The following is a 12,739-nucleotide window of genomic DNA, read 5'->3' as shown; positions in this document are numbered from 1 at the left end:
ACACCCTAAGCCCCTGGTTCCGTGAATGATTTGGGGAAAGGCCAATGAGAGTCTGCCCTAGGACTTTTGCTGAATCTATAGGAAAAGACACTTTCATTCCCGAGCCAATGAGCTGATGGGATGTAAGTGGGGGTTGCTGGTGGCCACTTTGCTGCACACATGTGCATGCAATGCGCGCACGCGCGCACACACACACACACACACACACACACACACACCCTAGCATGTCTGCTGGGAGTGATGTCCCCAGAGAGGAGAACAGACTTAAAAAGCAGAAATGGTGACCAGGTGTGGTTCTCACGCCTGTAATCCCAGCATTTGGGAGACTGAGGGGGGCAGATTATTTGAGGTCAGGAGTTCAAGACCAGCCTGGCCAACATGGTGAAACCCCATCTCTACTAAAAACACAAAAAATAGCCAGGCGTGGTGGCAAACACCTGTAATCCCAGCTACTCAGGAAGCTGAGGCAGGAGAATTGCTTGAACCTGGGAGGCAGAGGTTGCAGTGAGCTGAGACCGTGCCATCGCACTCCAGGGCAACAGAACGAAATTCTCCTTCCCCCGCCACCACACACACACACACACAAGGAAGCAGAAATGGCCAGGCACAGTGGCTCATGCCTGTAATCCCAATACTTTGGGAGGCTAAGGCAGGCAGATCACTTCAAGTCAGGAGTTCAAGACCAGCCTGGGCAACATGGTGAAACCCCATCTCTAAAAATACAAAAATCAGCTCAATGTGGTGGCACGCACCTGTAATCCCAACTACTCAAGAGACTGAGGCAGGAGAATTGCTTGAGCCCAGGAGGTGGAGGCTGCAGTGGGCCAAGATTGTGGCACTGCACTCCAGCATGGGTGACAGAGAGAGACTCTATCTCAATTTAAAAAAAAAAAAAGGGCCGGGCATGGTGGCTCACGCCTGTAATCCTAGCACTTTGGGAGGCCGAGGTAGGTGGATCACCTGAGGTCAGGAGTTCAAGACCAGACTGGCCATCATGGTGAAACCCCGTCTTTAAAAGAAAAGAAAGAAAAAAAGAAACAGAAATGCACAATTTCTTGCCAGTGCTATTTGAGCACCTGGATTCAGCTTCGCCTGAAACCTCTACCCTCAAAAATAAAACTTCCAGACCCCTCAGCTTATAAATCACCTTGTCAGTTTCTAGAATTTGTTTTATGTATTTATATACTTTGTCAATTTGCATGAAGGTTTCTATCACTTGGAACTTGACAAAAATTCTGATTCCTAATACTGAGATTCCAGTCTACTTTTATGTATTTATTTTGATTTTTTCTGAGGCAGAGTTCCACTCTATCGCCCAGGCTGGAGTGCAGTGGCATGATCTTGGCTCACTGCAAACTCTGCCTTCCAGGTTCCAGTGATTCTTGCACCTCAGCCTCCTGAGTAGCTGGGATTACAGGCTGGTGCCAACACGCCTGGCTAACGGTTTGTTTTTTGTTTTTTTGAGACGGAGTCTTGCTCTGTCGCCCAGGCTGAAGTGCAGTGGCTCAATCTCGGCTCACTGCAACCTCCGTCTCCCAGGTTCAAGTGATTCTCCTGCCTCAGCCTCCTGAGTAGCTGAAATTATAGGCACGTGCTGCCACACCCAGCTAATTTTTGTATTTTTAGTAGATACGGGGTTTCCCCATGTTGGTCAGGCTGGTCTCGAACTCCTGACCTTATGATCCGCCCACCTTGGCCTCCCAAAGTGCTGGGATTACAGGCGTGAGCCACCGCGCCTGGCTAATGTTGTATTTTTAATAGAGATGAGGTTTCCCCATGTTGGCCGGGCTGGTCTCAAACTCCTGACCTCAGTGATCCTCCTGTCTCGGCCTCCCAAAGTGCTGGAATTACAGGCGTGTGCCACTGCACTGGCCTGGGATTTCTGCAGCCCATAACCTCCTGGGCAAAGGCATATATGGGTCGTAAAGCTACAGATGGCTAGTCCTTACCAGGGCCGAGTCCAGCATTTTCTGCTCAAAGTCAGCTCGGGCTGAGTTGTATTTTTCCACTGAGCGCCGCAGGCTCTCTGCCGCCTTCTTGGTTTTAGCCTCTGCCTAGGAAGCACAGGGAGGAAACAGGGATGGGAGGGGAACACTCCGGGGGCTTCCACAAGGGCCCATCACCTCGTAGGTCGTCTCCTCCGGGTACCCAGGGTGCAATCACCCACAGGTTCCACCACCATCGCTCTGCCACGTTTTCCACTCTCTGATCAGGCTGCCCCTCTGCCCCGCAGCAAATTCCTCAGACCACCCCCTCACCCCCCCGTCAGCACACCTTGTCCATCTCCTTCTGGCTGGTGCTCTCCCTCCGCAGCCGCTCCTGGTCCATGCAACGGTTCAGGTAGTTCTCGCGGGACTTGGGAAGGAGCTGGCTGACCCCCGAGAGTACCTGCACAGCATCCAAGGTGCCCACCACTTCCTCCTTGCACTGCAGGGGGAGGAGGGGAGACCATGGGCAGACCGGGAAACTCCTGACCTCACAAACACTCCATGCGATGCCAGGTGCAGTCTTTTTCTGTGTGTGTGTGTGTGTGTGTGTGTGTGTGTGTTTTGCTTTTTGTTTTTTGAGATGAAGTTTTGCTCTTGTTGCCCAGGCTGCAGTGCCACAATCTCGGCTCACTGCAACCTCCCCGTCCTGGGTTCAAGCGATTCTCCTTCCTCAGCCTCGAGAGTAGCTTCGATGACAGGCACCCACCATCACACCCAGCTAATTTTTTGTATTTTTAGTAGAGACGGGGTTTCACCACGTTGACCAGGATGGTCTCGATCTCTCAACCTCATGATCCACCCGTCTCGGCCTCCCAAAGTGCTGGGATTACAGGCTTGAGCCACCGCGCCCGGCCCAACTTTTATTTTAAAATTTTATTTATTTATTTATTTGAGAGAAGAGGGCTCACCATGTTGGTCAGGCTGGTCTCAAACTCCTGACCTTGTGATCTGCCCACCTTGGCCCATTTTTAACTTTTTTTTTTTTTTTTTGAGATGGAGTTTTGCTCTCTCAGGCTGGAGCGCAGTGGGACAATTCGGCTCACCACAACCTCCAACTTCCACGTTCAAGCAGTTCTCCTGCCTCAGCTTCGCGAATAGCTGGGATTACAGGCATGCACCACCATGCCCGGTTAATTTTGTATTTTTCATAGAGACAGGGTTTCTCCATATTGGTCAGGCTGGTCTTGAACTCCCTACCTCAAGTGATCCACCTGCCTTGGCCTCCCAAAGTGCTGGGATTACAGGCGTGAGCCACCATGCCTGGCCCATTTTTAACTTTTAAAATAGGTACTATTTACACTTGGTTCATATTTCAGAAAGTTGTAAGGGGTAAGCCAGGAAAAAGCCTCCCATATATGGGCCCTCCAGCCTAGAAGTCCCCAATTATCACTGTGATGTTTCTCTAGAAATAATCCGCATATGGATAAAGGTGCTTGTTCTAACCCATGTTTTATGACAAAAAGTGGCAGAATTGCTAAGCCACTTTTTTTTTTTTTTAGATGGAATCTTGCTCTTTCACCCAGGCTGAAGTGCAGTGTCACGACCTCAGCTCGCTGCAACCTCCGCCTCCCTGGTTCAAGCGATTCTCAGCCTCCCAAGTAGCTGGGATTACAGGCATGTGCCACCACACCCGGCTAATTTTGTATTTTTAGTAGAGACAGTTTTCTCCATATTTTGAAACTCTGTAAATGCAATTCATCTATGAGTCTACGATTACAAGCTTTGGAGATTGTGGAATTCTAAGAGTCTCCAGTGATCTGCCTGCTTCAGCCTCCCAAAGTGCTGGGATTATAGACACGAGCCACCATGCCTGGCCTTTTTTTTATTTCGTTAAGAGATGGGGGTCTCACTATGCTGCCTGAGCTGGTTTCTAACTCCTGGCTCAAGCAATCCTCCCACCTCAGCTCAGCCCCCCAAGTAGGTGCGATTACAGACATCCTCACCACACCTGGCTTGCTTTTACCACTTAAAATTCCACTCCATTCCAGGCACAATGGGTCATGCCTGTAATCCTGGCATTTTGGAAGGCTGAGGCAGGTATGTTACATGTTTCACCAGCCTGGGAAACACAGCAGGACCCCTTCTCTCTCTCTCTCTCTTTTTTTTTTTTTTTTTTTGAGACAGAGTCTCACTCTGTCACCCAGGCTGGAGTGCAATGGCACAATCTCAACTCACTGCAACCTCTGCCTCCTGGGTTCAAGTGACTCTCCAGTCTCTGCCTCCTGACTACCTGGAATTACAAGTGTGTGTTCTACCACGTCTGACTAATTTTTGTATTTTTAGTACAGACAGGGTTTCACCATGTTAGTCAGGTTGGTCTCAAGCTCCTGATCTCAAGTGATACGCCTGCCTCATCTTCCCAAAGTGCTGGGATTACAGGTGTAAGCCATTGTTCCTGGCTAGCAAGATCCCTTCTCTACAAAAAATTTAAAAATTAGTGAGTCTGGGCTCGGTGGCTCATGCCTGCAATCCCAGCACTTTGGGAGGCCGAGGGGGGTGGATCACCTGAAGTCAGGAGTTCAAGACCAGCTTGGCCAACACAGTGAAACCCTGTCTCTACTAAAAATACAAAAAATTAGCCAGGTGTGGTGGTGCACACCTGTAATCCCAGCTACTTGGGAGGCTGAGGCAGGAGAATTGCTTGAACCCAGGAAGTGGAGGTTGCAGTGAGCTGAGATCACTCACACCACAGCACTCCAGCCTGGGTGATGGAGCGAGTCTCTGTCTCAAAAAAACAAAAACAAAGTATTACCAACTCTCTTTTTTAAACAAGAGTTAAACAAATGCAGATTTTGAAACTGTAAACGCAATGCATCTATAATTCTACAATTATAAGCTTTGGAGATTGTGGAATTCTAAGAGTCTAAGACGGATCTGCCAAGATTCTAGGTTTTCAAGCGTCTAGAAATAGTAAATATGAATATGTTATCTTCCAATGCTTTAGAGCAGCCGTTGGCAAACGTTTTCTGCAAAGCAACAGATAGTAAATGTGTTTGGCTTGATGCAAACACTTGACTCTGCCGTTGCAGTGCCAAGCAGCCGCAGATAACAGGCGCATCAGTGGGGCTGACTGTGTGCCAATAAAACTTTATTTAACAGGCGCATCAGTGGGGCTGACTGTGTGCCAATAAAACTTTATTTACCGGCACTGATACGTAACTGTCATATCATTTTCACATGTCGTGAAATATTATTTTTCTTTTGATTTTTTTCTAACCCTTTGAAAATATAAAAACCAGGCCGGGCCCAGTGGCTCCAACCTGTAATCCCAGCACTTTGGGAGGCCGAGGCAGGTGGATCGCAAGGTCAGGAGTTCGAGACCAGCCTGGCCAACATGGTGGAACCCCGTCTCTACTAAAGATACAAAAAATTAGCTGGGCATGGTGGCTCACACCTGTAATTCCAGTTACTCAGGAGGGTGAGGCAGGAGAATTGCTTGAACCCGGGAGTCGGAAGTTGCAGTGAGCCGAGATTGCGTCATTGCATTCCAGCCTGGGTAACAGGGCAAGACTCCAACTATATATATAATATGTATATATTTATACACACACACACACACACAAACCAGTGACACTGCATCTGTCTCTTTCTTTTTTCTTTTCTTTTTTTTTTTTTTGAGATGGAGTTTTGCTCTGTTGCCCAGGCTGGAGTGCAGTGGCACAATCATGGCTCACTGCAGCCTTGACCTCCCATGCTCAAGGGATCCTCCCGCCTCTGCCTCCGGAGTAGCTAGGACTACCAGCATGTGCCACCCTGCCTGGATAGTTTTGTTTTGTTTTGTTTGTTGGTAGAGATGGTTCTCCCTATTTGCCCAGGCTGGTCTCAAACTCCTGGAGGATCCTGGCTCCAGCCATCCTCCCGCCTCAGCCTCCCAAAGTGCTGGGATTATAGGCATGAGTCACTGTGGTTCAAACATTTTTTAAAAAATTAGCCAAAGCACAGAGCCATGCACCTGTAGGCCCAGCTATTCTGTGGGGGCTAAGGCAGGAGGTTCACTTGAGCCCAAGTGTTTGAGACTCAAGGGAGCTCTGATTACGCCACTGCACCTGGGTGACAGAGCGAGACCCTGTCTCTTAAAAATAAACAAGGAAAAAAAAAACCCTTCTTAGCTGTACAAACACTGGGGGTGGGTGGGCTGGATTTGGCACTCAGGCCGCCTGTGCTAACTCCTGGTCTGGAATTTTCAAGTATGAAATTCAACAATGCGTATAAGGCCCTGGGCTTGACGTCGTGGAATGAAGGGAACTCTCAGAGGCTCACATCTGTAGGTTCCAAGGTCCCAGATTGGTATCCTGTGAGCTGCTGGTGTCCTACACCCACCCACCCGCTAGGCGGCGCCCACGACACTCACCTTCTTCTGGGTCTTGAGCTGTTCCTCGCCGTAGCGGAGAACGTCCTTGATGAGATCTTGCAACTTCCGTGTCAGCTCCAGGTGGCACAGCGCCAGCTTGTCCGAGGAGACGCGGAAGACCTCCCAGAGCGGGGCGAAGGTCCTGGGGGCAGGCAAGGTCACACCCAGGGCTCATGCGGCTCACCCCACCGCAAGAGAGCGCTGGCACAGGCTCGGGCCTCTGCTCTGCCCTGAGCCCCGTTAAACATTAATGCGTACTCATTCATTTCATCTCCATTACAGCTGTAAGAGGCGGGCCTGCGACAGATGGGGAAACTGAGGCATAGGGAGCGCTTTAGCTCATCCCAAGGCCCTCAGCAAATGAACATCAGAGTAGGAATTTAAACCCAGGCCCTGGTAATTCCAGGACTTAGGGAGGCCAAGGTGAGTGGATCACTTGAGGTCAGGAGTTCAATACCAGCATGAGCAATATGGTGAAACCCCCATGTTTACTTAAAATACAAAAATTTGGCCGGGTGTGGTGGCTCACACCTGTAATCCCAGCACTTTGGGAAGCAGAGGAGGGCCGATCATGAGGTCAAGAGATCAAGACCATCCTGGCCAACATGGAGAAATCCTGTCTCTACTAAAAAGACAAAATCAGCTGGGCATGGTATCGCACACCTGTAGTCCCAGCTACTCGGGAGGCTGAGGCAGGAGAATCGCTTGAACCCAGGGGGCAGAAGTTGCAGTGAGCCGAGATCACGCCACTGCACTCCAGCCTGGGCAACAGAGCCAGACTCTGTCTCAAAAGGAAAAAAATAAAATTAACTGGATGTGGTGGTGCACGCCTGTAATCCCAGCTACTCAGGAGGCTGAGGCAGAAGAATCGCTTGAACCCGGGAGGCAGAGGTTGCAGTGAGCCGGGACTGTGCCACTGCACTCCAGCCTGGGTGACACAGTGAGACTCCATCTCAGAAAAAAGAAAAAAAAAGAGTGGCCGAGATACCACATGCCCCAATCAAGTCTATTCAGCCTCCCCCTCAACAGAAGCCCCGTCCAGCCTCCCTCCTGCCTACTCTTACTGCTGCCTCCACTCTTGCCCTCCCGACAGAACTTCTGCCTCATGGCAGCCACAGAGAAAACTGCAAATGCCATTGGGACCATGTTATGTGTTTTGTTTTGTTGAGGCAGGGTCTCATTCTTTCACCCAGGCTGAAGTGCAATGGTGCAATTATGGCTCACTCCAGCCTCTATCTCCTGGGCTCAAGCCATCCTCCCGCCTCAGCCTCCAAAGTAGCTGGGACTACAAGCACACACCACCATGCTCGGCTAATTTTTGCATTTTGAGTAGAGACAGGGGTTTCTTGGGCCAGGCGCAGTGGCCAATGCCTGTAATCCCAGCACTCTGGGGGGGCCAAGGCAAGTCGATCACCAGGTCACGAGTTCGAGACCAGCCTGGCCAAGATGGTGAAACCCCATCTCTACGAAAAATACAAAAATTAGCTGGGCACAGTGGCAGGCACCTGTAATCCCAGCTACTCAGGAGGCGGGGCAGGATAATCGCTTGAACCCAGGAGGTGGAGGTTGCAGTAAGCTAAGATCATGCCACTGCACTCTAGCCTGGGTGACAGAGGAAGACTCTATCTCAAAAAAAGGGGGGTTCTCCATGTTGCCCAGGCTGGTCTTGAACTCTTGTCTTCAAGTGATCCTCCCACCTTGGCTTCCCAAAATGCTGGGATGAGCCACCATGCTCGGACAAAGTTTCATGTAGAGCCATTTGTGTGTCATGCTCTGCCATCTCCCTTCCTACTTGCTTTCCATGTTGCCCAGGCCTGCAGCCATGCCAGCCTCCTCACTCTTCCTTGAATATGCCATGCCTGTGGACTCAGGACCTTTGCACTGGCTGAGCCACCTGCCTGGGTCTCTGTCTGTCAGACATCCCCATGGCCAGCCCCTTTCTATAAAGGTCTCAGCTCAGGGAGGCTGGGCCCACCCCAGATAAAGTGCCCGATCTCTCACACTCCTATTTCATTTCCTTCCCAGCACTTTTTTTTTTTTTTTTTTTTTTTTTTTGAGAAAAGAATTTTGCTCTCATTGCCCAGGCTGGAGTGCAATGGCGTGATCTTGGCTCACTGCAACCTCCACCTCCCTGGTTCAAACGATTCTCCTGCCTCGGCCTCCCAAGTAGCTGGGACTACAGGAGCCCACCACGACACCTAGCTAATTTTTGTATTTTTAGTAGAGATGGGGTTTCACCATGTTGCCCAGGCTGGTCTCGAACTCCTGACCTCAGGTGATCTGCCCACCTCAGCCTCCCAAAGTGCTGGGATTACAGCGTGAGCCACTGAGCCTGGTCCCCTTCCCAGCACTTTTCACACCAGAAAAAAACTGTTTTGTTTGTGTTTAACACCTGTCTTGTCACACAACCCAGACGTACATTGCATGGTGACCGGGGCTTTATCTGTCTGGGTTGCTGCTGATGCCTGGCACAGAGCAGGCACTCAACAAGTATTTGTGGAATGAGTGAATGAATGATATACATCTTTCTATCTGGTTAGCTCCATAATCGAGGTGGATGACCTCTGTTCTTCCTGCCCCGAGTGTGAAGAGATACCCACGTAGGAAGAGGCTCCCGATGTTCCCACCTTGGTGACCCCTGCCCCACTCACCCCACGGGGGTCCCGTTGCTGGCCAGCTTGGAGAGTTTTGCCATTGCCTTTGAGTAGGTCTCCTCGATGGTAGCCCTGGGTAGGAGAATGGGATAAAGAAACCGGGTGAGGCGCAATGGCCGTTGCCTGTAATCCCAGCAGGCATTGGGAGGCTGAGGTGGGTGGATCATGAGATCAAGAAATTGAGACCCTCCCAGCCAATGGTGAAACCCCGTCTCTACTGAAAAATAGTCCCAGCTACTTGGAGGTTGGGGCAGGAGAATCACTTGAACCTGGGAAGCGGAGGTTGTAGTGAGCCAAGACTGCGCCACTGCACTCTAGCCTGGCGACGGTCCAGACTCCAGCTCAAAAAAAAAAAAAAAAAAAGATGGAGAAACTGGCTGGGTGCAGTGGCTCATGCCTATAATCCCAGCACTTTGGGAGGCCGAGGTGGGTGGATCAACTGAGGTCAGGAGTTCAAGACCAGCCTGGCCAACATAGTGCAACCTCTACTAAAAGTACAAAAATTAGCCAGGCATGGTAGTATATGCCTGTGATCCCAGCTACTTTGGGAGGCTGAGGCACGAGAATCGCTTGAACCTGGGAGGTTGCATTGAGCTGAGATCACGCCACTGCACTCCAGCCTGGGCGACAGAGCAAGACTCCATCTCAAAACAAAAAACAAAAAAAAAGATGAAGAAGCTTTCAGATACCCTTGAGAGAGGCGCTACTCCCCTGGGCCTCAGTTTCCCCATCTCAAACACCTGAGCAGTGGCTCTCCATATGGGGGGATGAAAAAACCCTCTGGGGAATGTTTTGGAAATTCATAGGAGAGGATTTTTTTTCTTAGCTATATATTTTATTAACAACAGTAGTGAGCTGGGCATGGTGACTCATGCCTGTAACTCCAGCACTTTGGGAGGCCAAGGCGGGAGGATCACTGGAGACCAGGGGTTCGAGACCACCCTGGGCAATATACCGAGACTCCTTCTCTACAATTTTTTTTTAAAAAACTTTGATGGGTGTGGTACTGCATGCCTGTAGTCCCAGCTACTCAGGAGGCTGAGGTGGGAGGATCACTTGGGCCTGGGAGGAGGTCAAGGCTGCAGTGAGCTATGATCAGATCACCCTGGGCAACAGAGCAAGACTTTGTCTCAAAAAAAAAAAAAAAAAAAGGCAGGGTGCAGTGGGAGGCCGAGGCGGGTGGATCATCTAAGGTCAGGAGTTTGACACCAGCCTGGCCAAGATGGTGAAACCCCATCTCTACTAAAAATATAAAAATTAGGCTGGGCGCGGTGGCTCACACCTGTAATCCCAGCACTTTGGGAGGCCAAGGCAGGTGGATCACCTGAGGTCAGGAGTTCAAGACCATCCTGGCCAACATGGTGAAACCCCCTCTCTACTAAAAATACAAAGATTAGCTGGGATTGGTGGCACATGCCTGTAGTCCCAGCTACTCAGGAGGCTGAGACAGGAGAATCGCTTAAACCCAAGAGACAGAGGTTGCAGTGAGCAGAGGTCGCTCCACCACACTCCAGCCTGTCGACAAAGTGAAACTCTGTCTCAAAAATAAATTAAAAAAATATAAAAATTAGCCAGGTGTGGTGGCAGGCCCCTGTAGTCTCAGCTACTTGGGAGGCCAAGGCAGGAGAATCGCTGGAACCTGGTAGCAGAGGTTACAGGGAGCCGAGACAGCACCATTGCACTCCAGCCTGGGCAACAAGAGTGAAACTCTGTCTCAAGAAAAGAAAAATGCCGGATGTGGTTGTACGTGCCTGTAGTCCCAGCTAGTTGGGAGGCTGAGGTGGGCGGATTTCTTGAACTCAGGAGTTCGAGGCTACAGTGAGCTATGATCCAGTCACTGCACTCTAGCCTGGGCAACAAAGCAAGATCTTGTCGCCAAAGAAATTCCCACCATGAGTAGGTATATCATCTTCTTTAGAGGAGGAGAACTTTCTTTTTTTTTTTTTTTTTAAAGACGGGGTTTCACCATGTTGGCCAGGCTGGTCTTGAACTCCCGACCTCGGGTGATCCGCCCACCTTGGCCTCCAAAGTGCTTGGATTACAGGTGTGAGCCACCACTCCCAGCCAGGAGAGGAACTTTCTAAACAGGCTGATTGTTGTTTAAAAGGAGGTATGAGGCTGACAGGGTGGAGAATCAGTCGTTTCCAGGATTTTCGATCCCCTCTGGTTCCTGGAATTCCCAGGGATCTAGTCCCTGACCATTGTGGGTAGCCATAGTGGGTGTGACTACAGGGTGGTGGGCGTGGCCTCTGGCGGGTGGGCTTGGGGAACCTCACCTCTCCCGGATGAACTCTGCCAGCTCCTTGGTGGAGATGGGCCCCTGCTTCACGCTGTGGTACAGGACCTCAAAGCCATGATTTTTCTCGCCCTGCAGGGGATGGGAGTAAGATGGAGAAAGGATGGACAGGACATCACAGTTGCTTAGCAACGGGGGCGTGGCCAAGGAGAAGACGTCCATCCCCTTGGCTGCAGGGACTCGGTCAGGCCTGAGCCAATCAGCTTGCCGCATATCTCCTGAGCCATAGGGATTGTCTATGGGCCCTAAATTGGTCGAATCAGCGAGAAGCCTGGGACTTTCTTTTTGTCTGGTCGTTTGTAGGGAGGAATCTCATTTGTTCTGCGTCTTTGTCTCCTTCTGTCTTTGTGTCTCCGTCTTCCTCTCTGTTTTTCTGAGCCTCTCTGCCTTTGTTTCTGTTTCAGTCTCCTCCCCTTTTCTCTTTGCGTCTTTCCTAAATGAAGAATTATGTGGCCACAGGGAATATTGGAAGTCAAATGGAAACCATGAACCTTAGAAAGAAGCTAAACCAGAGGGCTTTTGTATTCAAAGAAAAAAAAAGTGTGTTACGTTGGGTGCAGAGGCTAACGCCTGTAATCCCAGCACTTTGGGAAGCCGAAGTGGGTGGATCTCGAGGTCAGGAGTTCGAGACCAGCTTGGCCAAGAAGGCGAAACCCTGTCTGTATTAAAATACAAAACCCCGTCTCCATTAAAAATTAGCTGGGAGTGGTGGCTACTTGGGAGACTGAGGCAGAAGGATTGCTTGAGCCCAGGAGGCAGAGGTTGCAGTGAGCTCAGCATGTGCCACTGCACTCCAGCCTGGGCGTCAGAGCAAGACTCTGTTTCGAAATAAATAAATAAAATAAAAGTAAGTTGGAGTGGCTCACGCCTGTAATCCCAGAACTTTGGGAGGTGGAGGCAGGCAGATCACGAGGTCAGGAGTTCGAGACCAGCCTGGCCAACATGGTGAAACCCCGTCTCTACATCAGCCGGGCATGGTGGTGAATGCCCGTAATCCCAGCTACTCGGGAGGTTGAGGCAGGAGATTTGGTTGAACCCGGGAGGCAGAGGTTGCAGGGAGCTGAGATGGCACCATTGCACTCCAGCTCTGGGTGACAGAGCAAGACTGTCTCAGGAAAAAAAGGAAAAAAATTGGAAAGAAAGAAGACAAGTAGTCTCTCTTTGTGACATGATCTTATGTATAGAAAGGACTAAACATTCCCCCCAAAAAACTCCTAGAACTGGCTGGGCACAGCGGTTCATGCCTGTAATCCCAGCACTTTGGGAGGCCGAGGAGCGCAGATCACCTGAGGTCAGGAGTTCGAGACCAGGCTGACCAACATGGAGAAACCCCATCTCTGCTAAAAATACAAAATTAGCTGAGCGTGGTAGCATATGCCTGTAATCCCAGCTACTCAGTAGGCTGAGGCAAGAGAATCGCTTGAACCTGGGAGGCAGAGGTTGCAGTGAG

General features: G+C 50.4%; 1 protein-coding gene across 23 annotated transcripts in view; it reads right to left on the bottom strand.

The window, feature by feature from the left end:
- The window catches only part of FCHO1 (FCH and mu domain containing endocytic adaptor 1), a 41,843-nt gene that overhangs the window by 15,965 nt on the left and 13,139 nt on the right, over nt 1-12,739 (bottom strand). For 19 of the 23 annotated variants that reach the window (XM_054250637.2, XM_054250639.2, XM_078361787.1 and 16 more), the window contains 5 exons: nt 11,270-11,361; nt 8,991-9,065; nt 6,340-6,481; nt 2,275-2,427; nt 1,950-2,054 (listed from right to left, as the gene is read on the bottom strand). In XM_054250637.2, the coding sequence (XP_054106612.1) occupies nt 1,950-2,054; nt 2,275-2,427; nt 6,340-6,481; nt 8,991-9,065; nt 11,270-11,361 (567 nt within the window). The remainder of the gene's footprint in view (nt 1-1,949; nt 2,055-2,274; nt 2,428-6,339; nt 6,482-8,990; nt 9,066-11,269; nt 11,362-12,739) is intronic. The other 4 variants (XM_054250635.2, XM_054250631.2, XM_054250632.2 and 1 more) reach the window with 1 other exon arrangement.

This window comes from Callithrix jacchus, chromosome 22, assembly GCF_049354715.1.
Source record: "Callithrix jacchus isolate 240 chromosome 22, calJac240_pri, whole genome shotgun sequence".
NCBI classification, from domain to species: Eukaryota; Metazoa; Chordata; class Mammalia; order Primates; family Cebidae; genus Callithrix; species Callithrix jacchus.
The sequence above is the reverse complement of the archived record's forward strand: the minus strand, read 5'-3'. Positions and strand labels throughout refer to the sequence as shown.